General features: G+C 46.8%; 6 protein-coding genes across 6 annotated transcripts; 2 read left to right on the forward strand and 4 right to left on the reverse strand.

Annotated features, from left to right (window-relative positions):
• Window positions 1-906: 906 nt before the first annotated feature.
• On the reverse strand, window positions 907-4,885 carry LOC108579501. Its single transcript, XM_017943045.1, has 7 exons — window positions 4,673-4,885; window positions 4,430-4,600; window positions 3,068-4,360; window positions 2,178-2,846; window positions 1,828-1,993; window positions 1,357-1,714; window positions 907-1,267 (listed from the first exon to the last, which is right to left on the reverse strand). Exons 1-7 carry the CDS (start codon window positions 4,883-4,885, stop codon window positions 907-909), a joined length of 3,231 nt encoding a protein of 1,076 aa, XP_017798534.1.
• Window positions 4,886-6,995: 2,110 nt separating this feature from the next.
• LOC108579693 (alpha-amylase-like) lies at window positions 6,996-7,675 on the reverse strand. The gene is made up of 3 exons (XM_017943281.1): window positions 7,625-7,675; window positions 7,250-7,546; window positions 6,996-7,156 (listed from the first exon to the last, which is right to left on the reverse strand). The coding sequence occupies exons 1-3, from the start codon at window positions 7,634-7,636 to the stop codon at window positions 7,061-7,063; spliced, it is 405 nt and encodes a 134-aa protein (XP_017798770.1). The 5' UTR covers window positions 7,637-7,675; the 3' UTR covers window positions 6,996-7,060.
• Window positions 7,676-11,471: 3,796 nt separating this feature from the next.
• On the reverse strand, window positions 11,472-13,135 carry LOC108579691 (tubulin beta-4B chain-like). The gene is made up of 5 exons (XM_017943277.1): window positions 13,079-13,135; window positions 12,536-13,000; window positions 12,145-12,449; window positions 11,764-12,061; window positions 11,472-11,690 (listed from the first exon to the last, which is right to left on the reverse strand). Exons 1-5 carry the CDS (start codon window positions 13,133-13,135, stop codon window positions 11,472-11,474), a joined length of 1,344 nt encoding a protein of 447 aa, XP_017798766.1.
• Window positions 13,136-13,743: 608 nt separating this feature from the next.
• Window positions 13,744-14,292, reverse strand: LOC108579694. Its single transcript, XM_017943282.1, has 2 exons — window positions 14,272-14,292; window positions 13,744-14,122 (listed from the first exon to the last, which is right to left on the reverse strand). Exons 1-2 carry the CDS (start codon window positions 14,290-14,292, stop codon window positions 13,862-13,864), a joined length of 282 nt encoding a protein of 93 aa, XP_017798771.1. The 3' UTR covers window positions 13,744-13,861.
• Window positions 14,293-18,037: 3,745 nt separating this feature from the next.
• On the forward strand, window positions 18,038-18,498 carry LOC108579695 (neuropeptide-like 3). Its single transcript, XM_017943283.1, has 2 exons — window positions 18,038-18,086; window positions 18,189-18,498. The coding sequence occupies exons 1-2, from the start codon at window positions 18,075-18,077 to the stop codon at window positions 18,417-18,419; spliced, it is 243 nt and encodes an 80-aa protein (XP_017798772.1). The 5' UTR covers window positions 18,038-18,074; the 3' UTR covers window positions 18,420-18,498.
• A 2,525-nt stretch (window positions 18,499-21,023) lies between these two features.
• Window positions 21,024-21,716, forward strand: LOC108579687. The gene has a single exon (XM_017943274.1). The coding sequence runs from the start codon at window positions 21,024-21,026 to the stop codon at window positions 21,714-21,716; it is 693 nt and encodes a 230-aa protein (XP_017798763.1).
• The last annotated feature ends 2,469 nt before the right edge of the window (window positions 21,717-24,185 follow it).

Consider the following 24,185-nt stretch of genomic DNA (forward strand, 5'->3'; position numbering starts at 1 on the left):
CTCAAATGTTTAGAATAATTAAAATAAAATAAATGTTGTCAACTAAAAATTTTAAACGTCGTAGCTAGCTAGACATTGTTTTCAATTGAAAAAAAAAAAGATTATAAAGCATAATACTATAATCCTATGCTTAAAATGTATTTTCTTGTGGCCGCCTGACAGCAACCTGTAAATCTGGCGCGACAGTGAACGTGTTAATAAGTAAATGTTCAAATTATGTCGTGTTTGATATCATTTTGATCAGAAAAATCTCAGCAACATGTTAAAAAAAATTCCAGATGAAGAAAAGTAAAATTAAAGAAATGATATTTTTCTATTATGATATGTCGAGCCGTGTAATCGCGTAAAGGAAACCGACTGGTGTAGCGTTACACGTTTGACTGACTGCAAGCGAAGATAACATGGGCGCAGCAATAACGCAGCCTAGGCGTAGGACCGTCTATACTGTCACTTGAAGAATCCAAACTTACTGACTCCTGTAGAGAATTTACTGTATTTATTGGAAAAAAAGTTACATAACAAACAAACTGCAAATAAAATGCATTACTCAACGATCCGAACTTATTTCGAATCACGTCTAACAAGAACAACGAATTCGTATCATATCTATCGCGTAATATTCAAGTGATACAAAAGAATAATTGCAATTAATTTACTTAACATCCTAAGTCTGTATACACACATACGATGCCGCAAATACAATAAATTATAAATTATACGTTATATAAAATTCTACAGATTTCGCGTCGTTACTTGTAAAGAACGGTCTTAGGATTGAGACCGAGTCGTGTGGCGTCGTGTCGAATGACGCCAGACACGAATCGAATCGAATAGAATCGAATTGTGCGTCTTCCAAGTACCAGATGCTATCATGTACCGAAGTGTTGTGTAACAAATTTCTTGGGTTTAATAACGATTAATGACTTGATTAATCCAGTCGAGATAATATGAAACGCGAGCATATACACCGGGAACGCCTGGTTGTCCACAACCAATACCCCATGACACAATTCCTGCCAATTGCCAGTGACCGTTACGTTCGCAAACCATAGGACCACCACCATCGCCTTTACACGCATCTTTTCCTTCTTCTCCACCAGCGCAAATGAATCCAGGATGTAAGTTGAAACTTGGTCCTAATCTCGTCCTCCTCATTTGCTGCTCGCACACTTGGTTATTTACCACAGGTATGTCAACTTCCTTTAAAATATTCTGATACTTTCCAAAGTCCCCGAAGGCGTCCTTACCCCAGCCAGTTGTCCAACATCTGTTTCGTCGTAACGAATACATTTAAAAAATGTAAAATGTATTTAAGAAAAATAGAAAATAAACGAATTATAACGTGTAAGGTCTTACCTGCTTCTTGAGAAGTCGTCGCGTTTATCTGGCAGACAGGCAGGGCTAATGTGCGGATTCTTTTGGAAATCGACCTCATGATCGATCCTCAATATCGCGATATCGTTATAAAGTGTACCAGCGTAGAATTCTGGATGAACATTGACGTTCGCTACGTCACGTTCGATGTACGGATAGAACTCAACATCGTGATTCACGTCCCATTCTCCTAAACGAACGCGAAGATCTCGTGGCGCGTAAGTTTTCACGCAATGTGCTGCAGTGAGAATGTGTCGAGGTGAGATGAGTGTACCACCACACACGTACACACTCTCTGTTGGGTCTTTCTTCAATATGGCGACTTGCCAAGGATATTCACCTACGAATTCAAGTTTATAATTTATTTTAAGAGAAATTGTTGAATTCTATAGCAAGTAATACCAGGGGAATACCAAGGGAATACCAAGTGAAACAAAGACAGAGAATTCTTACCAAATTCAGCGTCACCATCGACGTACGACGGGGTCTTGATTCTTCCATTGATTCCTTGAGTGTATCTGGTTCCACATTGACCAGGCCTTGGTTTCTTTATCGGCTGTCTTCTCGAACAACACACGTAACCAGGACCACAGACGCGAGGAGAGCCTGTATACTGTCTCTACAGAGGAAACGACATTTTCATTTCAGGTATATGTATGTACGTCGTATCGAGAGAACGAACTGTAACTTAGATACAAGTATACCTACGGTACATATGACACATCGAGGGAAACTCAAACGGTACCTTTTCCTCAATCACACACGTTCGAGTTCCTTCGACTTGGATACGCGCCAATACTTACCTCCATTGTGTCCTTCTGTAATTGTGACTGCACGTCACGCTTTCTTCTCTTCGGAAACGATACTTTCCCAGAGGTTCTTTCTTTGGGAATTGTTCGTTCATTTGCATCAGCATCGGGCGTTTCGTTAGCATTGCTACGCCCGATACCGCGATAACTCTCGTCGTAATCGTAATCGTAATCGTCATCGCCGTCTCGATAGTAATCCGAATATTCATGGGGATATGAATTTGCGTAATGATGGGACGGATGATGGTGAGGTTTCACGTAATACGGTTTCTCGTAAATCTCAACAGGCTTTTGGGGATAATAGTGAGGAGCATAGTTGGGCCCGTAACCATCGAACAGCGCTTGCTTCTTGTGAGAGAGAATATGACCGAGTTTCTGCACGATATTTCGATTAGGCGTCACGTGGAGATTTACAAACGGTTTTACCACCTTCTCGCCGTATTCGTCTTTGGTGAATTGCACAGCTAGCAGAGGATTCACGGAAACCAGGCCTAAATTTATGCCTTGATCACCGGAACCGTACCCATTGTACGGATTTACCAGGACATTGCCACCATGAGGACCGATAGGGTACGAACCACCAGTTTGCGGCAGACCGAAACTGATCCCCCAGGTTGGCTTCAGGTTTAATTTCGAAGAGTCCAGATCGCTAGCATCGAGTCTCTGCAACCAGAGAGACGAACAGTCATCCAGATTGAGACCGAGTTTCCGCTTTTCTTTTCTTTTTTCTTTTTACGATAAAAACTCTCAACTAGCCTCTATTCAAGTTTATATAAGCAAATACGCGTATTCGATCGTCACGGAATTAGCACGCGAAACGACGACGACAATACCACGATTATAATTCTACGCTTAAGCTCTATGGAACACTTCAATATTCTTACCCCTTCTCCGTCCGACTTCTTTCTGCCCTGGATGCTCGTCGATACATCCCTGGTTGCTTCCCTCTTGCTCCTACCATTTTCTTCCGACACCTTCGATCCTTCTCCGATACTTTGGGCGGCAGTTTGGGCCTCGATCGAGTCGATCTTGTTGCTCTTCGGTATGCGTACGATGGTAGACGTTCCATTAGCATTCTCCTCTATCACTATCGCGGCGGTCCCATCGATATTCTCAGCTTCGATATTTTTATTCAGATTACGAGGGTCGATGGGGAGGAAGAGATCGTCTTTACGACCAGCGTGCTCGCTTTGGCATTGCTCGTACGGTACGCATACGCAGTCCCCAGAATAATCGTTTCCAAACCCTTCGTTCTCGTTATTGTTACCGTAGTAATTGTAGTAGTTGTTATTGTTGGTCGTTCCAGAGGCAGCGAAGTCATTAGACGATGCATGAACGGCATTAGGCGAAACGTAGTTGTTCCCTCCGGTGAAGTACTTGCCGGTCTTATGTGCCTCCGTTTTTCCATAAGCGAAATCTCGCGTTGGTTTCTCGTACACAGGATACCGATCGGCGTAGCTACTCGCCGACGCAGAACCGCTTGATCCGCTTGATCCGCTTGATCCGCTCACATCGTTGCTCGTTCCTTTCACTTTGAACGCTTTCTTGTAGTCGTCGAAATCTTGGAATCCTCCACCGAGTACTCCAGAGCTGGGAACATCGTAGCTTGTCCCTATATTTCCGTAATTGCTACCATAACCGAGGGATGTAGCACCCTGATTGATCGGCCCAGGGCTGAACGAAGGTCCTCCGCTAATTGTACCACCACCTGCGCCTTCGTTGTGATGATAGTGATGGTGGACGTGTTGTTGGACCGGGTCAGAGCCCACCAGAGATGGTCTCAGTGCAATTTGCTTCTTGTCGATGAACTGACTGTTGCCCTGGTACTCGAATCCTTCGCTTACAGCACCTGATTCGAACACTGGTTTCGACGGGAAGGTCGAAGGAGGTCCGGGTTTCTTGAAAGACGGGTAGGAGCCGAGTAAACCGGAAGCAGACGCGAAGGACGGAGGGTGTGGTGCACCACCTGCTCCGTAGATCACTTCTGGCGGTGGTCCAGAAGAGATAAAGCTGGATGGTGGTCCGGGTCTCGGAAGACCGTAGGGTCTTTTCACTGGAATAGCCGGCAGAGGTCTTCCTACAGGCTTAATGGTCACGGGTTGAGCGTAAATTATATCTTGAGGGTGTATACCACGATGCGGGGAGTAGTACGGACGACGTCCCTCGACATTTTCGCACTGTGTAACGCATTCGAATAATTTTCTATCAGTCCACTTGCTCGTGTAATTGTTTCAGCGTGTACTTACGTTCATTAGTCCAAGAGAGCACAGTTTATCTCGGATGTACGATCGGGCAATCGTGTCGTTCCCTAATTGAAGCGCGTTCTTCACCTCAGGATCTGAGTACAGTTGATCGAAACCCTCGATATTGCGGCCCTGTCGATTAGAAACGAGAATTTCCTCGATCACCGATTCCACCTGCAATCGAAGCAGATAATTAGATATATGTCTCCTTGAAAAAAAGAAAAACGGATATATCCGTTCACTCACCGATCGCTGTTCACCGGGTGGTTCTACAACTTCGATGTTTGCATTTCCGGAGATAGCTCTCTCCTCTTCATTCTCCCTTATGCCTGGATTTTCAGATCCACCGATCGGCAGGGTGTCTTGGCCTTGCCACGACCAATCAGGAGCGTTCACCGGTACTTGAGTCGCGGAAATTTGAACGGCTATACCGAGTAATCCAAGGATCCACAGCTTCATCCTGTCGAAAATACTGCTCAATCGGTAGGTTGTTCTAGCGACGAAAGGTACCTCTTTACGACTGCCGGTGGATTGGAACAATAGGAACCGACGACCGACAAACCGACCAACGAAAGCGAGAGGATGTCGGGAGAAAGTCGCTAAACTGGTCTTCGCGTGATAGCCCGCGTCTTACACGCCCACACTAGCGCGCGTCCTTTCAAGTGTTAGGCTCGTTTGAAAAATTTTCAACCGCGGTGAAAGTTGTTGCGCAATATTTGCGCGACATAAACAAATTCTACCTCTCGTTCGTTGAATATCGAATAGAGGAGCAGCTGTGAAACAAGGAGCCGTCGTTTTAATTAAACGCAACTGCAATGAAATCCGTATGTGTAAACCTCCGATGTGAAAAAGGAGAGCGAAAGAAACGGAGAAAGTTGAGGATGTTGAAAAGGTGGAAAAGATAAAAAAGTATAACGAGGAGAAACGTACGAGGTTAGTTCCTCACCTTGTTCGTTGTCGCTTTTCTTTCAGAGATATCGAATCCTCGCCGCTAATTAAAGGTCTTTATAACCGGCGGGCTGTCGGCGAACGTCTGCGATGCGTCGAGTTTCGCTCTCTAACCAAACGCTTTCTCCATGAACGAGGTTACTCTGCGCGTTCACCGATGCCATTCGTATCTTATATAGACGACCTTTTCGGAGATGCTGGGACGTAGTACAAGAAGTTACGGTGGGGTACGTTCGTGAGTCATCGTACCTGCCGGACATCCGTTTTGGATAGGTTCCTCGAACCGCGCAGTATGTAGCGCTCTTGCACCCGACGCTCTCACGAAATTCCCGGCAAAACCCGTGGTTCGCGATTCAAATTACACCACTCGTACCTGGTCAGCTTTCCATTTTATAACAACTTTTTCTCGAAATAAAAAGTCACAGTAGGATTGATGAAAATTCTCATCGACGCGTATCATATTGGGATGTTGGTCGATATAATAGGAGGAAAATTGGGCCTGTGATCGAAAGTGATAAGAATACAAATGCTAATTTACCGATCGATCGGGGTCGGTGTATCGGTGACACGAATGACGCGACAACAGGCGACGTAGGTGCGTACGGATCTACGCAAGCACATTGTGTAACTCGGAATTTTCGTTAATAGACTTACGTAACATAGACCACGAAGCGTCCTCGTTTAAGAATACACGATCCTTAGCGGTCTAGCCGATTCTCGAATAGAATACTAAACACCTCGAGACATCTGTAAGGAAAGCATAGAGTTTGCCGTGGTTGTAAGAAAGTCGATGATTTCTCCTGTATTGCCGCGACTGCGAGAAAGCGAAGGAACGATTGGTCCAGCCTGAACGCGTTCCGTGTTTGGAAGCGATCGAAAGCTTCGAATTTTCAGCAGTGTTACCGGCGATGCTGAAATTTTCAATGAAGCCACCGATCGTCCTCGAACGCCTCCTCGACCGCCATTTTCGTAACATGCTGTTCCATATCGAGATCCGGGAGAAAGTGTTTCTTCTTTCTTTGCTGCGGTCTTCCGTCGATTCGGAAATTGCATTCGCCGTTGTTTCACCGAACGATGAAAACGGACACGATGCTACGCAGAGCCGTTGGCTCGAGCTCCGTTGCATAATCTGGATTTTCCACCCTGTCGCGTAACCCTCGGGGTTTTGCCAACTTGTGCGGTGAAAGCATCCGTGCATTATCTTTTTCGAAAGTTACATGGAAAAACCAACTGATCTAATTAGCGTTCATACGATCGGAAATATTCTATATCTAGACGGAATTATAGCACGGATTACCGGCGACAGATTGATTACGTGTTACAATCTGAAAATCTATTGTTATTCGTCGCCTACGCGTCGCGTGAAAACAGTTGGGTCGACCCAGAGAAAGCAGGATCCATTTTCACTTTCGATTTCGATTCTTACACGTCTAAGGTATTGCGGCGTGTGCCGAGAGGGCTGGGGGAAGGAAAAGGTGAACACGTAACTGTGAACAAAGCTTCTACGATCTTATGAAAAGATGTATATTTTAAATTGATTACTGCAGCGCGTCCAGCGAATTTATCGATACACGATACATGAAGAGATGACTGGTGAGAAGGAAAGCCGTGCTCTGTGGTTGGTACGCTAGGTTCGTCGAGTTACCGTCTGACTCGCGTCGATGGTGGTTTTCATGGTTCGGCAAGTCAGTAGATAATGCGATAACCGTGTTGTTCGATCGAGTAAGTGGAAGGCGCTGGTGCTAGTTCGAGAGACGTCAGAGTCGGTACGGCGTAAGCGTACTGGAAAAAGGAAGCAGAGAGTTACCTTGAGCGTGTAAGAGAAACTCGGTGGGGAGACACGTTTCGAATGGTTTCGGTCGAGTTTCGACGGACCTGCAGAGGCGAGAGGATAGGCGCTGCAGCTATCGGTGTCGCCAGGGGTGCAACCAAATGCGCCAGTTTCGTAGTCGAGGCTGGTGTCTTGATCTCGGTTAAGGTCGTCAGAGCTTTTCCAGATGCGGCTGGGGATCGTCCAGGGGGCAATGTCGAGGCTGCTGCTGACGCTGGAGCCAGTGCTGGAAGTGGCGTCTGGTTTTCTAGGGAAATCTCATCCTCTGCAGTTTCTGCTTTAACTCCTGGCGGAGATGTCGGCGCGGCGTAAGCCGTGGCAAGCGCAATAGTGAGAACGATCTGTGAAAAAGATCCTCATTTCATAAGGTAGCCGTTTGGAAAAAGGATAATACGATTTGGATCGAAGATTTTACTCACGAGTCTAAGCATGATGAGTCTGAGATTTCTGTGCACACGCCTGAAGGATGCTCCTTTATTTCTGGCCGAGAATCCTCTCGAACCTCTCGTACTTATAGAGATCCCGAGGGTGCCGTAAAAAGGAAACCCGTCCTCGTTCGCGAGTTCCTACACATCGCGTTGCATTCCTCTTTGACTTTAGGGGCGGGACTTATCCTGCAACTTTGCTCCACCTTGAATACGGTGTACGCACGTGAAAAATCTTTCGGATGGGGGGGGGGAATATTCCTCTCGACTGTTATCTCAGTCATCCCGGATGATTGAGAGGAACGTTTCGTCAATTTTCTTTCTTTCTCTTACAAAACAATCAAACGACGCGTCTTATAATGTCCAATTTTACATCAAAGAGATTTATCGTGAAATGTCACGCAGAATAAGCTCAGAGATAATGAGCATCGCCGTCCCGTTCATATTTCCCGAGTCGTGTGTCGGATTGGTTGACGGTTGAAAGCTTATGATGTAATATATTTCCACCGGGATAGAATGGAAATTGTCATCCACATTTATTGTCATCCGTTTAACGTTAATCGATACTTTGAACCTACTGCTGCTATATGCGAGATTTTTCGTTAAATGGCTTCTCCTAACGAACGATACTATATGTAACAAAATGTATTTTCCTCCGTGTTCGTTTATCGCGTACTAAAATGTCCTGTGAAAAAACAACATTGTAAATAAGTTTCCACACGGAACCCTTGGTCGGTTACCCCAAGAGAGGAAGGGATAAAGGCGTGCCTGCTTGGACGACAAAAATCGACTTCGTGATTGTAACCGGTTCGCGGGTCGACCTAGGTACTTTGCTCGTCCTTAGACTCGAGGCCAAGCAAATTTTCTGCTTGTAAAACGTCTCGAAACTTCCAAGCAATTTCACCTGCATACCCCCCCCCCCCCGATTTTACCTCCTACGGTGTATTTTCATCCATTTGTCAGGGCTCTTAAGCACAAAACGATGTTAGAAAAATCTTATTCTACCTAAATGGTTAGCGCTCAGAGAGATATTCGCTGTTCGTTACCAAACAGAGAGTAAACTGTGAAAAAAAAAAGAAGGTGTAACGAAAGGAAGGGCGGGGGAAGAAAGAGGTTGAAAAAACAAGCTGCACGTTTGAATTGAAAAAGCGAGGAAAATTTTATTCTCGATAAATGGTCGATTCTCGAATCGTGTCCTCGAGCCGGGTGTCACGATCTCAAGGAACGACGTGGTCGTTCTGAAGAGCACGGTCGACTAGAGCTGCTGAAGAAGTGGACCCGTCGGTGCATGGTGGTTTCAGTATGTGTATATGGGAGCGTGAGCAAGTACGGTTGCAGCTGGAGCAGCGGCGACGATTGGTGCACCGGTTTTCACTACAGCAGCGTGGGCCACGGGTGCAGCGATGTAGGGAGAAGTGGCGATCAGAGGGCTCTTGACGGATACTTTGTAGGTGTTGGCGTAGCTGGTGGCGACTGGGACGGTGTGCGCTACGGCGAGTGGAGCAGCGGCGATCACAGGAGCCGCATGGATGGCGGCAGGAGCAGCCAAGAGACCTGGTGCAGGTTCAGGTGCCGGGGCAGCCAACGCACAGGCGAAGAGAGCGAACAGAGCGACGAATTTGTACATGGTTACAAATGTGGTTGTTGTCGTTACTGGACGTAAGACGGATTAAGACGCTTCGTACTTGAACAGCTGAGATTGCTGAGAGACGAGTGATGCTTGACTACTCGGGCCGCTGTCCTTTTATTCCGGCAAGCTGACCTCTCCCACCAGGACTACGATCAAACACACTCCATTCCATTCGACTCGACTTAACTTGGCTCGTCCTGAACAAGACTATCCTACCACTTCCCACTACCTTTGCAACTAGACGAGTTCAGGGTCTCCACTAGTTTCTTTTCGGCTACACCATGTGGGGAGAACATTGTCAAGGACTATGGACGGTCTGGATCCGCGTGCAACGTACCCAAAAGACCCCGTACTTAATTTTTTCTTTGCTCGTTACCGATATCATCGACCCTACGTCCACCGATACGGTTCCGTCTGCACGTCGAATTGTTTCGGAAGAAGAGATGCGACCGCATCAGGCCGATTATACATAGGATCCGTCTATAACGGGCAAACGCCCCTCGTATTTCGATTATAACTCCAGTTAGTTAACCGACATTTCGCTAATTAATAAACGCGAATGCCATCCCCGTAATCCGGCTTCTATTTCCACGTTGACGTAACGCACCTCTGTACCCATACCCGTCGAACTTAAGGACGTTACGTTACGTTGTACCGTGTGTTTACTTGCAGCGGCAGCGCGATTGAATAACAATTGGTAAGCTTTAACGCCCACTCCGCGCCGTACAGAGGTGCGTCGCGACGCATACCGACGCGGGTCGTCCGAGTACCCGGGCTATCGGGTCGTTTACGAAAGAAACAAGACTGTTGTGACACCGTTTTGCGAAAGTGTACGCGATTTCGCGTGTTCTCGTAACTCCCGTTTGTTGTTCCTCCCGGAACCAGTCCACCTCGTCTAAATCTCCCTCTCTCTCTTCTTTTCGCTCCTTTGTCAACGAGTGGACGCGTATTTCGTAGCAAGGTCGCGTATTTCGTAAATGCCCCTCTTTACGTCGGCCATCCGACAAAGTACGTCCTCGATCAACGTTTATTTTTTCATTTTTTATTATATGCTCTCGTCTCGACCTTCGTCGCGGCTATCTCCACGGCTTTTCGTTGTTGATCGACGGAGGTCGATCGGTTTGAAAAGATCCGGCATGCCAGATGATCGTCGATAATTCTGAACCTAGCACCGCCAAAATCCGGAAGGCCTTGGCCTCTCGGTTGTCACATCCGATGGTTCGGATGATGGTTCGGTATAAAAGTAGCAGCGTACGTCGGGGATCGAATCACTCGAGGTTCACGGCGACTCCAAGTAATGTCGCGTTCCCGAAGCGTGTTGCTTATTCGACTGTTGGCTCGTCGCCTGCTCGAAATAAGGTGTTGCACCGTGTTGTTGCATCACGGTCGATGGCTATCGCCCACGGTGATTACGATACTCTGTACGCTTTCAACAATTCGCTTCTTTTCGTGGTCGCGGTCTAATAGGTGGGAATTATCGTCGCCTCGCGGAACAAATTCGCAACAATCGATCGTCCCAGTCTATTTTCGTGATGTTATATGTACGTACGTGTTACGACGCTTGTCACAAACCTGTTCGATGCATAACGCGTACTTACGATTGCACGTTTAATCCATATTCAATACAATTCAATGTATTGTTAGAGTGCTCGACGGTGAAAACAACAAGGGATAAAAACGGAATGGGAGAGGCTAGTGGAAAGAATCGCGGACGTAAGAAAGAGCCGTGGAGATTGATAGACGCGATAAATAAGTTGCAAAGCTAGGAACCGGCGATGTTCGTGGCTCGCCAACCGCGAATGTAATAATCTCCGAGGGACCTCGACCGATCGAATGTAGAACGCCACAGCCCGTGGAAGAGCCGAGAATCACCTCGAGTATGACAATGCTATCGTTTCATTCTTCTCGCGCGACGATATATGATTCATGGTCGATCCTCGATCAGCGCGTCACTTGCCAGCCGGTGGATATGCAAACCCGCGGATATAGACGCGTGAGAAATTCTCCTCTAAACGGATCAAGGGAGAAATTTGTCAGAGATTGTTCTAGTATGTTTTACACAGAGTATATTGAAGGAACGTAGGTTGATACTCTTTGGAAGATACAGTAACGTTGACTTGCGAGACAGATGATTAATGAGACATGCACATTTTTATAAGAAACGAAAATTCTACTATATATATGTATTGTTTCGGAAGGGTGCGACTGATCTCATGGATTATCACCCTCTCCCTCTTCCTCCTCGTCGAATTCGCCCTCTTCGTCGGCGGTGGCTTCTTGATATTGCTGGTACTCGGAGACCAAGTCGTTCATATTACTTTCAGCCTCGGTGAATTCCATTTCATCCATGCCTTCTCCTGTGTACCAGTGCAGGAAAGCCTTCCGCCTGAACATCGCGGTAAACTGTTCCGACACTCTCTTGAACAATTCCTAAATTCGATACGATAAAACGTTGGTGTAACCGTTCTTTCCAATTTTCTATAACTTCTCATCGTTGCCTTACCTGAATTGCTGTAGAGTTTCCAATAAAAGTTGCAGACATTTTCAATCCTCGAGGAGGAATATCGCAGACAGCAGTCTTCACGTTGCTCGGTATCCATTCCACGAAATAACTACTGTTCTTGTTCTGAATATTCAGCATCTGCTCGTCCACTTCTTTCATCGACATTCTTCCTCGAAAAACGGCTGCCACCGTTAAATAACGACCGTGACGGGGATCACACGCAGCCATCATGTTCTTCGCGTCGAACATTTGCTGCGTGAGTTCAGGAACCGTGAGGGCTCTGTACTGCTGCGAACCTCTGTCCCAGGAGGGAAATAGCACGGCGTTAAGTGACAAACATTTATCGTGCCATTATCGTCGAGTTACGCGATAATACCATACCTGGACGTTAAAGGAGCGAAACCAGGGATAAAGAAATGCAGTCGGGGAAAGGGTACCATATTTACAGCCAGTTTACGCAAGTCAGCGTTCAGTTGTCCAGGAAATCTCAGGCACGTGGTCACTCCACTGAGCGTTGCGCTCACCAAATGATTCAAGTCACCGTAGGTCGGTGTGGTTAACTTTAACGTGCGGAAGCAAATATCGTAAAGGGCTTCGTTGTCAATGCAGTACGATTCGTCCGTATTTTCTACCAACTGATGCACCGATAGAGTGCAATTATACGGTTCCACCACAGTATCTGATACCTATGTATGTATCGGAAAAATGAGATTTCCATACTTTTTGCATGACGAACAGACACGCACAGAAAAATGAGGGGGAAATAAAGTACCTTTGGAGACGGTACCACGCTGAAGGTCATCATAATTCTGTCAGGATACTCTTCTCGAATTTTCGAAATGAGCAACGTCCCCATTCCAGCTCCCGTTCCACCACCAAGAGAGTGGGTTAACTGGAAACCTTGAAGGCAATCGCAACTTTCGGCTTCCTTCCGTACAACATCGAGGACAGAGTCGACGAGCTCCGCGCCTTCGGTGTAGTGCCCTTTAGCCCAATTATTCCCGGCGCCGCTCTGCCCGAAAACAAAATTGTCCGGTCGAAATATCTGACCGAACGGTCCAGAGCGTACAGCGTCCATGGTGCCGGGCTCCAGGTCGACCAGAATCGCTCTAGGAACATACTTTCCCCCTGAAGCTTCGTTGTAATAGACGTTTATGCGCTCCAGTTGCAGATCTGAATCGCCGTGATACGTGCCGGTAGGATCGATACCGTGCTCGTCGGAAATCACTTCCCAAAACTAACAGAAATTGCTTCTTTCCAGACGATCCGTAAAGAGAGAGAGAGAGAGAAAAAAGTGTTATCTCGTAAGAAATACCTTAGCTCCTATTTGATTGCCGCATTGACCAGCTTGAAGATGGGCGATCTCGCGCATTTTTCAGACCTTCTCTTTTCTACTTCTTCTTACCCAGCTCTCCTCGGTATACTATTCAAATTAGACCACCTTTTATCCACCTCTATTTTTCTACGAGTTCTATCTTCCTCGCAACACTCGAGAAATTCCTGTGAAATGGCGAGTTTGTCCTGAGCGCACTCACGAACGTGGAAAGGCTCGAAATCGTCGACGGTAATCAACGAGTTGTCGTCTGTTTCACGGTTGCCTTGGATATTTGCCTTCGCTCATTTGTCTTACCAGCCTCAACTTCCTTTCTTTCTCCGACACGAGCGAGATCGCGTGGTACATAACGTATACACTTGAACGGTTTCCATAGGAACTTGCTCCTTATTTAATGACTTACATGTATCGTTTATAGCGATAGGGGGAAAAAACAGAGGCGAACAACGAGAAATTTTTATGGGAGATAAATTTTTTTTATTTTTCGCATAATGAACAGTGAACCAAAGATTGTCGATTAACGGTAGAAAAAGAGACGAATAGAGGAGAGGGGAAACATCCGGAAACGTGGCCAGCATCCATTACTGTATTTCAGATCAACGACATTCACCGAGGTCCGGGATGTTCGTTCGGTGAGAATGGCGGGGAGGGATGGTAGTAGCGAGAAGGTTAGGCTGTTGTTTCACGGTTGGGGATGGGCGTTCGAACGCAACCGGATGTTTCACGGGTGTCCTCGAGAATGGTAAGGTTGAAAAGGTAGGATTCTCAGCGTCTGCCGGCGATCAGCGTTGCGGCGGGCAGGCCGGAATAGGCGAATGGAGCAGCGGCGGCGTGGGCGACCAGAGGGCTGGCGATGTACGGTGCAGCGACCGCGTGATTAATCGCGTGAGCGTTGTAGCTGGTCGCATAGGTTCCGACCGTCAGAGCTGCTGGAACTGGTGCCGCGAATGCCGCTGGGACCGCCGCAGGAACTGCCGCTGGCAATAAACCGGCGGAACAGGCCGCGATCAAACCGGCGAAGAGAACCTTTGATCAAGAGAAACATGTCAATTTTATATTAGAATTCTCGATCTTTGAGATTTTTTCATCTGGAGCTAGGGAAACGATGCAAAATTGATCACACCGCGCTCCAGTGAAGTTCTTGCGACCACCGTATTGCTTCTTCGTCAACTTACCAAGAATTTCATGGCGAACATTTCGTTTATTGGAGGTTTCGAAGGTGTTTCGAGTGGATAGCAATGGACAACTGTACTGTCATGTGGATTAGTTAGAGCTCTTTTATACTCAGTTTCGTCCGGGAATATACTCCCACTACAAATGGTGTTCGCAACACTGGTTCGTGGCACGATGCGACAGGAACACGCTTCTGCATACCGGATTACCTTTGCTCAGTTTTAGGCCACGCCTGGCATTACCAACGGTAACTGTCTCTACACCCGAATCTAACCTTCACTTTTTTTTTTTTTCCTATTCCTTCAAATAAGCTTCTTTATCGCGTGGCGTTTGATGGTGTGGAGTTGCGCGGTGGCGACTCGGTGTCGTTCACCGCGGATACGCCGTCCTCGAACGTCCTTTGTTCGGTACGTTTTCTCTATCGTTTCACCATAGTCATTCGGTGACGTCCCATAAGCTACACAACATGCCAAGAATAGAAGTGTTATATCAGAGAGGAGAATTTGAACAAGCAATAGCGTGGAAAAATGAACGATAGTTTGGAAAGTTCTTCTCGTCAGCAACGGTGACTGCTTCACGTGAACGTGGACCTCGCGGAGATTGCAAACGGAGAGCAATTATTTATCATTTTTTGGCGTAGTTTCAGTTGCTTTCCACGATTCTGAAATTGACGCAATTATAACGAGAAGACATCGACGTCGTTTCAGGTTCAGTTTCGACCAGTGATATATGTTTGGGTGCGGCTCATGCTCGTTCTAAATACGAAACGCGACCGCGCGTTCTGCGTCTACAACGACTGTTGGGACATCGCAAGTTTCGAAGATCGTTCATCGAACGTGACTCGAATTTCCAACTTGAACTGCCGTCTTATTCGTCAACTTGCTCCTCGACGAAGACTTTCCTTTCGTTAGTCGATATAGATTGTCATATCAAACGTTCGCCTTTGACCCCGCAGATTTTCGTAGAGACCGAGCAAATCTTCTTACTGATAACTGTGAGAAACGAGGCAAGATGGGCGTAGTAATAAAACAAGGGTTGTATCGTTCGTATAATTTGTTTATTTCAATTTTACATATTACAATAGAGAAGTTTCCTTCGTTAAATAACGTAGGAAGCAGATGTTATTCTTAATACACATAGTGTACAAAGGCTGAAGAAAGGATATCGTTAACGTGATCGTTTAAACAGTTTAAACAGAGACAGTGCGATTAATAAAGAATCGGACATTATGTAGTAACCATCAGATAGATCCAGTAGATAGCATATTCTTCGACGCATCACTGTTTACTTCGAAACAATGGCAGGAACGATGCATACGTTTTGACAGGATCTCCGTGGACCGTAAAGATTACGAATACATAGATTGCAATCTAGCGGAATTGCTGTTGAGCCTTCCCCCTATGTAATTTCTATTATCATTCGCCGTTTATGATTCTCGAAAACAGCTGTATCTTCTCAATTCCGTTCTATTTACTTCTAATTAGCAACTTTCCTCCGAAAAGTACACCGTAAGAGAGATAAGAAGAAGGAGGAAGCGGGAGGATCAGGTTTTCAGTTCGAAAGAAGCGTACGAAAGAGAACTTTGTTGAAATTTGCAATTTATTCCATAAAAAGAAAAAACTTAAAGGTAATGGCTCAGGTAGAGGGTCAGGTAGAGCGTATCAGGGTAATCGATGATCATAGAGCGGCGTAGTGGAGTGCGGTGTATGGCAGTGGTGCGTGTGCAGCAGCCAGGGTGAGCGGTGCATGGATGGCTGCAGGAACCGCTGCGTGGACGGCTACCGGGGCCGCTGCATGCACGGCTACAGGAGCTGCTGCGTGAACGGCTACAGGAGCCGCGGCGTAAGCTGCTAGTGGTGCAGCAGCGAAAGTGTTGTAATTCCTAGCGACCACTTGACTGCTCCTGGCAGTTACGATCGGCGCTGGAAGTGCAGCTATCGCCGCTGGTGCAGCTACCAGGGGGGCTGATAGTACTCCGGCAGAGGCTGCGGCAGCCATAAGGACAACGATACACTGGAAAAATAGAACGGAGAACGTGAATTAGGATCGAATCGGCGAAACCCAGAATTCTATGCGTCTAGGTATCATCTAAACATGGTTCACAGTAGAAAGACTTACCGCGATCTTGATCATGGTTGAGCTTGTGATTGGTTCAGCTTGTGAGCGATGAGTGCAGAATCGTCCAAGTGTCCAACACTTTATACCAATGTCCACCGCCAGCGGGGCGGTGGACTTACGAAAAGTGGATGCGCGTGTTGCGAAAGACACGACCTCCTCCTCGACGGTGTGGTCACCTTCGTTCGTGTCAATTTCGTTGGTTGCGCCTCGCATTGGAATGCGACGCGCGTTTTCACGCGCTCCCTCCGCTACGGGCCGCGATCTCCACGCGTTCCTCCTCGTCTATCGTATTTTCAAATCGCTCGCGTTTCGCTGGCTACCACGCCGCGATAGAGGTATCGATCGATTTCGATGACCTTGGTCGAAAGAGAAGCACAGGATGAACATTTCCACGAGCAACGTCAAATTACGTAAGCAACCATGCCGAGCAATTATATAACCCTCTCCGGAGTACGTGCTTGTCCAGTTGGAACATATAACAAGGTTATCACGCTGGCCGTTGTGCTTCCCACACGATCTATCTATCTATTTGCAACTACTTTCGTTCAGTTTTTCATCTAGCGATCTCGTATCTCTTCGTCTTCTCTTCTCCATTCCTTCGAATCCATTTGCCGCTACTCTGTCTCGCTTGATTGCCCCGCCCGCGTTTTTTTCTTATCCGAGTATCCTATTCGGTTCGTTAAGAAACTCGGCGAGATCGTAGACGGTTTTTGCCTATAAAGTTTTTCTTGCCCTATTATTCGATCTTTATCGATTCCCCACATGCCTCTCACTCGCTGGAGATCTGGTCATTCGCATCCCTTCTCTGTCCTTTTCTCGGTTACAACAAGGCCGCGCAACTTCAAGGCAAAGCGAATGCTTTTTTCTCAAGTTCAAGTTCGTCGAGTCTCCGGACAGGGGGAAGCGGTTTCCCCTTCAACGGGTGTATCTCGTATCTCAACTTGGAGTGTATGGGAATTCGTTTAATAAACGGATTACCGATTTTCGAATTCACCGAGCTTTCCAAATTTGTATCTCTTTGGAGCCTCGAAGGAACGTCGAGGAGAAAGCGTGGCGCCGAATGAGGTTTTCCGAGCACGCATCAAAGGCGGGTAGAATAAAAGTTTGTGAACGGACGTTGATAATTACAATTTCGAGCAAGTTCGAGGGCAGGTGTACGTACAGTTTTCGAGTCATCGAACGACTTCTGGATCGTCGATCGGTTTTCGATGCGGCAAGGACAAGGTAGGCGTGCGATGCTGATGAAAAGGGGAAAACCAGTTTGTGTAAAAAATTGATCCGAACATGGATTTGAAAAAGAAGGAAATGGTTGGTATTGTTGGGACACGCCTGGTCTCAGCGTGAAACTCGCAACCTTGAAGAAATCCACGATCCGTCGGCAGTTGGTCGACACGCGGGAAAACCTTTCTCGTGTGGTATAAAGGGAGAAGTCGATTGGTCGTTCGGTGGAAAAAATTCGTCGGTACCAATACGAAGGTAGCGAGTATCTCTTTCATGGTGTGTGCTCCGAAGACCGGCTGTTGCCCTTCGTGGAACACCGGCGATGGGCAAAAGGAAGGGGGATGTAGAAAGATGAGAATCTTTGTCGCAGTTTCCCCTATATAAGCTGCGAATCCTTCCGATTTCATCAAGTTTAATCGTCTTCTCTACTTGTACGTTGTGTATACGCACCTTCGAACTAGTAACCATGTTCAAGACGGTGAGTGAGAATCTCTAGTGTGCGAATCTAGAAGGAAGTAGAAGATGAATAAGAGGTAAGAGAGGGAAGAATTTTGTTCCTAATTAGATTGTTTGAACGTAGTTGTTATTCGCTGGATTGTTGGCGGTTGCGTTGGCTGCACCATCGCCAGTCCCGGCTCCAGCACCAGCTCCTGCACCAGCTCCAAGTGGTTTGATCGCTGCCCCTCTCCCCCCTCCATTGGGACCAACTCTTCTCTCCGGCATTGGCGCACCCGTTCTCTATCCTAGCTACCCACAAATTCCAATTGCCGGTTACACGCCACCCTACATCTATAAGAGCTACATCCTCTAATGATCGATAAAGGAGGCATCGATCGATCCACCAAACAACCGAACAACCGAAATGATCAATCGACTACTCATCTGCTCATCACGAAAAAGTCAATAACTCGCATCTCTGTAATTTCCATGAAGTATCATCGTTTGTGCTTCGATTCTCCATCAATGTTCTGTACTTCTACCACTCGGTATCAATAAAAATCGTTCAAACGCAACTATTTTTGCACCAGTTTCTGCCGATCTCGACTTTACGCATCTAACCTTTCGTTCGTTCGTTCGTTTGTTCGTTCGTTCGTTCGTTCGTTCGTTCGTTTGTTCGTTCGTTCGTTGGTTCGTTAATGAGAATCTATCGCGCAGATCTCGTTATGCAATTCGTCGTTACTCTACAAATCCAATTATGTAAAAGTGGACTTAGGCGTGACCATACTCCGAATAATCGCTGTCCACACCCACTTATGTATGTCGTACAAAAGTGTGCACTTTGATATGCACTACCATGTCTGCAGAATGTTTAGGAGAAATACATTGCCACATCGTCGTGTTCTGTACAGGGAAGTGTTCACTCTGTTAAGAGTGCCGCATTCTTTCAAGTGTTTGATCAAATTAAGAGTGCTACGCGAGTGTGACTCTAAGTTTGGCCATTTTTACAAGACACGATCCTTTCTAAGATAAACGTTCACATTTTCTGCTTGGTTGAGGCAATCAAGATATATACGTCGTACGGTGTGTGTGACTTTTCACAAAACTATCGCTCGAGCTGCGAGAAGTTTGCGAGCTATTGAATCGACGCGCCATTTCATCGATCTTATAGCTGAAAGAGCACTCGATAAACGGTAAGAATGTATTATACCGTATCGAAGAGCGACTGCCGGCATTATGAAATTGGCCTGTGAAATGAAAAGGTCAAACGGATCAACGTCGCGTCGGTGACGCTTGTTATCTGGCCAGAAGTTCGAGGGAGAAATTCGTCATCGATGACGGGGAAGAGGTACCGTTGCGTTTCGTGTAAATCGGGCAAGGCCAATCGACGAAGGAGGGTGCACGCGCTAGTTGTTCGGTGCATCCCAGGAGCTTTTGTTTTTACGAACAACGAGTCAATTATGCAAATCGTTACGTAAATGTAAATGCAATGTCCTCGCAGTCACGTACATCGAGCAAGGGGACAGGTTACCATCTCGTCCAATCCGCGTTAATTTCCAACAGATGGATTTAATGTGCACGAATTTCTCGATCAAATCGACACAAATCGTCACGTTGCGTTTCCCGATGGCAACGTGTCTCGCTTTACAACATTCTTGACACCGGTGGACCACGTGCCAGCATAATAATACCAAGACCGAGAGCTTTTCTTCCCTTACCCGTCGCGATTATCCTACTTGTTCAACCATCTTACACGGAGGGGCAGCAATAATTTATAATAGAATTCTATGCTCGCTATCGTAGAGTAAACTTACAACGCGATCAGCCTGGTTGGTACATCCACCCCTTGGCATCGATCGCCGCGTCGGGTTCACCGACCTCTCTGCTTCGAGACGCGATACAATACTTGTGCTGTCCCCGTTACCGTCCTCTTCTGCCCTTATCTACCATCCCCTCCCCTCCACCCTCTTCTCAACCCCTGGTCGTTCTTTCAACCTACCGTTAAGTCGCGTCGCTGCTAAATTTAACGAACTCGTTTCGTCGAGTGCATTCGACGTATCGATCGTTCCCTATACGGAGACGCGGTTCGATGCTTCCTCTTCGTCACGTCGTTGAGAACGTGTGCTCCAGGTTAAAAGGGAACGAGTTTTACATATTTAAGAGATCGAACCACTGTGCTACTTTTCGTACACTGAACCATCCATCTGCTCTTTGATTTAAAATAGAGGTTGGATATGTGTGTGTGTGTGTGTGTGTATGTGAAAGTGGAAGTTGAACGAAGACAGCGAAGACTGGAGCCGATCGGTTGATTCGGTTCTCCGAGCGCAGCATCCGCAAACGCGTCCGCCGCGTCCTCGCGGATGCGACTCGAACCCTCACGTGGCGGAGAGGACATGCGCACACCCTCTGCGAACCCGCGACATGTATATAAGGGAAGACCGCGAATCTACGAGTATCAGTACGCCTTTGATAGCACGCGAAATACCAGCGACAGATATACAATTACATTACCATTCAGGTATAATTGACATCGCGTGTTTGCAAATTAACTGTCGCATACTCGTCACCGAGTGAGTAACTCAGGAAGGAGAAGAAAGAGGATCACGTACGGAAGAAATAATAACGAAAGTGGGGGAGAGGTAAATAGTCAACGAGAAGAGAACAACGAAGAAGGCAACAATTTTCATCTGAAATTGTATCAATACTGTGTGAACACTGTGACGGTGTGAAATTGAGAAAACCGTACGCGTTGCTGAAAGCGCGCCAACTCTTAACCCTACGCAACTCTACGCGGAACGACGCAACATATAGAAGTAACCGTAACAGCGAGCAGTTCTCACCGAACCGAACCGAACGAACGCAAGTGAATTTCAATTAATTAAAAAGTATTCGACAAGGCTCCGATCTGGCTAGCCGAACGGTGCATATCTTCGTTCGTGATCTCGATCGAATCGGTAGACTACGTCCATCGTCAAGAATGGAGGACAGGACGAGGTTGACCGATCCCGAGGAAGATCGTCGTCGAGAGAATGAAAAGAACGATTCCAAGAGACGAATGGATTCTACCGGTGGTCCAGGCTCTTCGAAACAGGAGTCTGGTGACGACGAGAGCAGCACAGACAGTGGTTGCAGCACTGGTGGAAGTACCGGAAGCGCGGAGAGATTGTCGCGTCGCGGAAGTAGCGAGCGATTGTGCCGCGCTACCAGGTCGCCGAGGACTCACTGCTATTTGGATCGTCTTCGAGGTCGACCTACTTGCTCACAGGAACGATTGTCCAGCGTTCACAGAATCTCCGAACGTGTTCGAGCGAAATCCTCTCGCTCTTGGAGCCCTGGAGACGTGAGAGGTGTCGCGAGAAATTCCGAATCTCTCTCGTACTCGTCGAGCCCCTCAGACGCCCACAGCAGCACCGACAGCGATTCCCTGAAAAGATCCAGCACAACGGACACCCTCCGGAGAGCACTTCAGACCCTCAAGATATCCTCCAAGTGGGAGGGAAAGGAGAACAAGCACACGAAGAAAAGCCCGAAGAGAATTTTACGCAGCCCGGTATCGTATACGTACGTGAAAGGCCTTTCGGGGCTGCCAACACAGAGGGTCCCAAGAAACGTGGCGCAACAACTAACGATGCCGTGTTCCTGTCAGGATCCCGTTGGTCTTTACCGATAGATGCCGTTAAATTGATTCGAAACGAACCTGCTTGTTGGCTCGACCGATTCATCCGATTCACTCTCATCCCATTTCCATTCTGCGTCTTGTTGTGCCATTTACGTAATTTCCACGTAGATCGCACGAATAATCAAACAAACCCTCCACTCTTGGACCATTTTTTGCGATCGAGACTATTCACTCTGTCTCTTACTCTCTCTACTTCTTTCAAGCGGCTGTTTCTTTGCCGCTATATTTTTAAACCTCGACCAAACGAGTGGATCAAAATGTATACGAATCTAGAGTGATATTACGATCGTGGCGAAAATGATAGAAAACTCGAAATATCGGTAACGAAGCGTCGGATCTTTTACAATTCCACGAAAGAAATTGGCAAAAGTAAATGCGACGCGTTTCTTCCTCCGTCGTGATTTCCTTTCGCTGAAATCGATTGCGCTTCGCTAATCGTGTGCTCTTTCGATGGCGGATAATAGGAGGGAGAATAATTGCGAGAATTTGTAGAGATAGGGATGCGTCGACGTACCGCGACTTTTTATGTTTGTTGGTCTCTCGTTCGTAAAACGAGAATAGATTGAGTAGCAAAAAGACCGTAGTCGTGCAAATATGTATGTACCTTTTTGTAGAAACGATTAGTACATCCGATAACACACACTTGTACACTAGCGATACTAATTACGTTACGCACGAGCGAATTCAATAGTTGACGACTATAATTCGCGATCCGTTTGGATCGCAAGTACAAAGAAGAGGAAGAAGTACTACACACGGACCTTCTTTGCCGACTTCGCAACGAGGCCCATTCTGAACGCGCCTCTAACGAGATACTGTTTCACGATAGAGTATTATTTCGTCGCGAACACCGAGCTCCGTTAATCACGATACACGAGTCAATTACGTGGATGTGTGGAGATCGCGCAATGTACGAATCTCTTCTATCGTAAAGGGTTGAACGAAAAAGAAAAAAGAAAAAACAGGAATTGAGTGTACGTCGTTAAAAGGATTAAAGAAATACTCGCGATCTCGCGTGATCTCTATCGCTGACCGTCCGACGTGACGTTCGGTCGTGCATATTCCATATAGATTATAGAAATATACTTGTTCGTTAAGGGTACTTTTAAAACATATCACGATTCACAAATTGTATAATGCGGCGTTCGTTCAACGCAACCACTCGTCCGAGAACAGGCAAAATTCGGGTGCGTGCCGTACGAGAAGGTTTCTCAAGTTTCTTCCTTCTTTCGCAAGGTCCGGTGTGCTAACAGCCATTTGGCAAGTGTCGCGAACGAAAAAAGAGGAACGAACCGTTGAGTTTTCGACCTCGTTTTCGTTCTCCGTTACACACTCGCACGCGCGTAATCTTACGAGGGAAAGAATAACGACGAGACACGGAGATTGCACAGCACGCCGGAATCGCGAGTGGTTGCCGGTAATCGAACAATCGATAGTGGCGAAAAAAGGGGAAACTCCTTTCTTGAAACTGTATCGTCGAAAGTTCTCATTTACGTGAAGGCGAACGTAACCGCGAAACGTATACGCGATCTTTCAGTGCCTTGTAAATATCTGCCGCGTGGTTGCACGGTATGTCGCGTAATAATTGGCACACGGTCAAACAAATGTGACGTACCTACTTAAAAATAACGAAAAAAGAAAAGAAAGCCTAACGGGGGTATTCTTTACGAAATTCGTATTCGCGTATTATGCGCAAAAAAATATGTTTCTCGCGGGTAACACGCGAACGAACAAGGAGAACGCGAGAATGCAAATTCTCAGGACTGAATGTTTTATATTAAGAATTACCTATGTCGATACTACTCGTAGTTTACGTTTCAAATAAACGTTTTTCATTCAAACTATCTTCAACGTTTTACCGCCTCCTCATTTCTCCCAACGAATTTTCCTCCATCGCCCTTGTACAATTAATACGAGATATTTTTCCTTTCCCCCGATAAAAAGTTCGTACATTTCCGGTCTCTCGCTTTGGAAAGGGTGGGCCCGGGAGGTCCGTATGCAACGTGTCCGTACCGGAACACGATCCACGGAAAGACGTGGAAACGTGGAAGGACGTCCCTGGTCCGTTTATAGCTTCGGCCATGACAGAATCAACGAGTGACCCAGTTGCAGGGATTTGCACCCCGTGACGTCACTCGCAACAAGCGACGCCATTCATGACCCTTCTTTGACCTAGATCACCGTTAGTCTCGTCCCCGCGAAATACCATAGTTCATTCAAGGATCGCGTTCACGTCCGCAACCGATACTTGTGCTTTAACTGGACCAATGATATTACAGCTTAACGCAACCTCTCGCCGTCCTCGGTTCCACCAATCATACGAAAAACCCTCTTTTATTCGTTGCTCTCGTTTCCTCCCATTCTCCTCCCCCTCGTTTCTTTTCCTCTCTTAGACATGGAAAATCGTGGACGAGACGAAAGACGATAGTTAAGATCGCGATACGCGTGTACACAGGAATT

This window comes from Habropoda laboriosa, unplaced genomic scaffold, assembly GCF_001263275.1.
Source record: "Habropoda laboriosa isolate 0110345459 unplaced genomic scaffold, ASM126327v1 scaffold33, whole genome shotgun sequence".
Classification (NCBI taxonomy): domain Eukaryota; kingdom Metazoa; phylum Arthropoda; class Insecta; order Hymenoptera; family Apidae; genus Habropoda; species Habropoda laboriosa.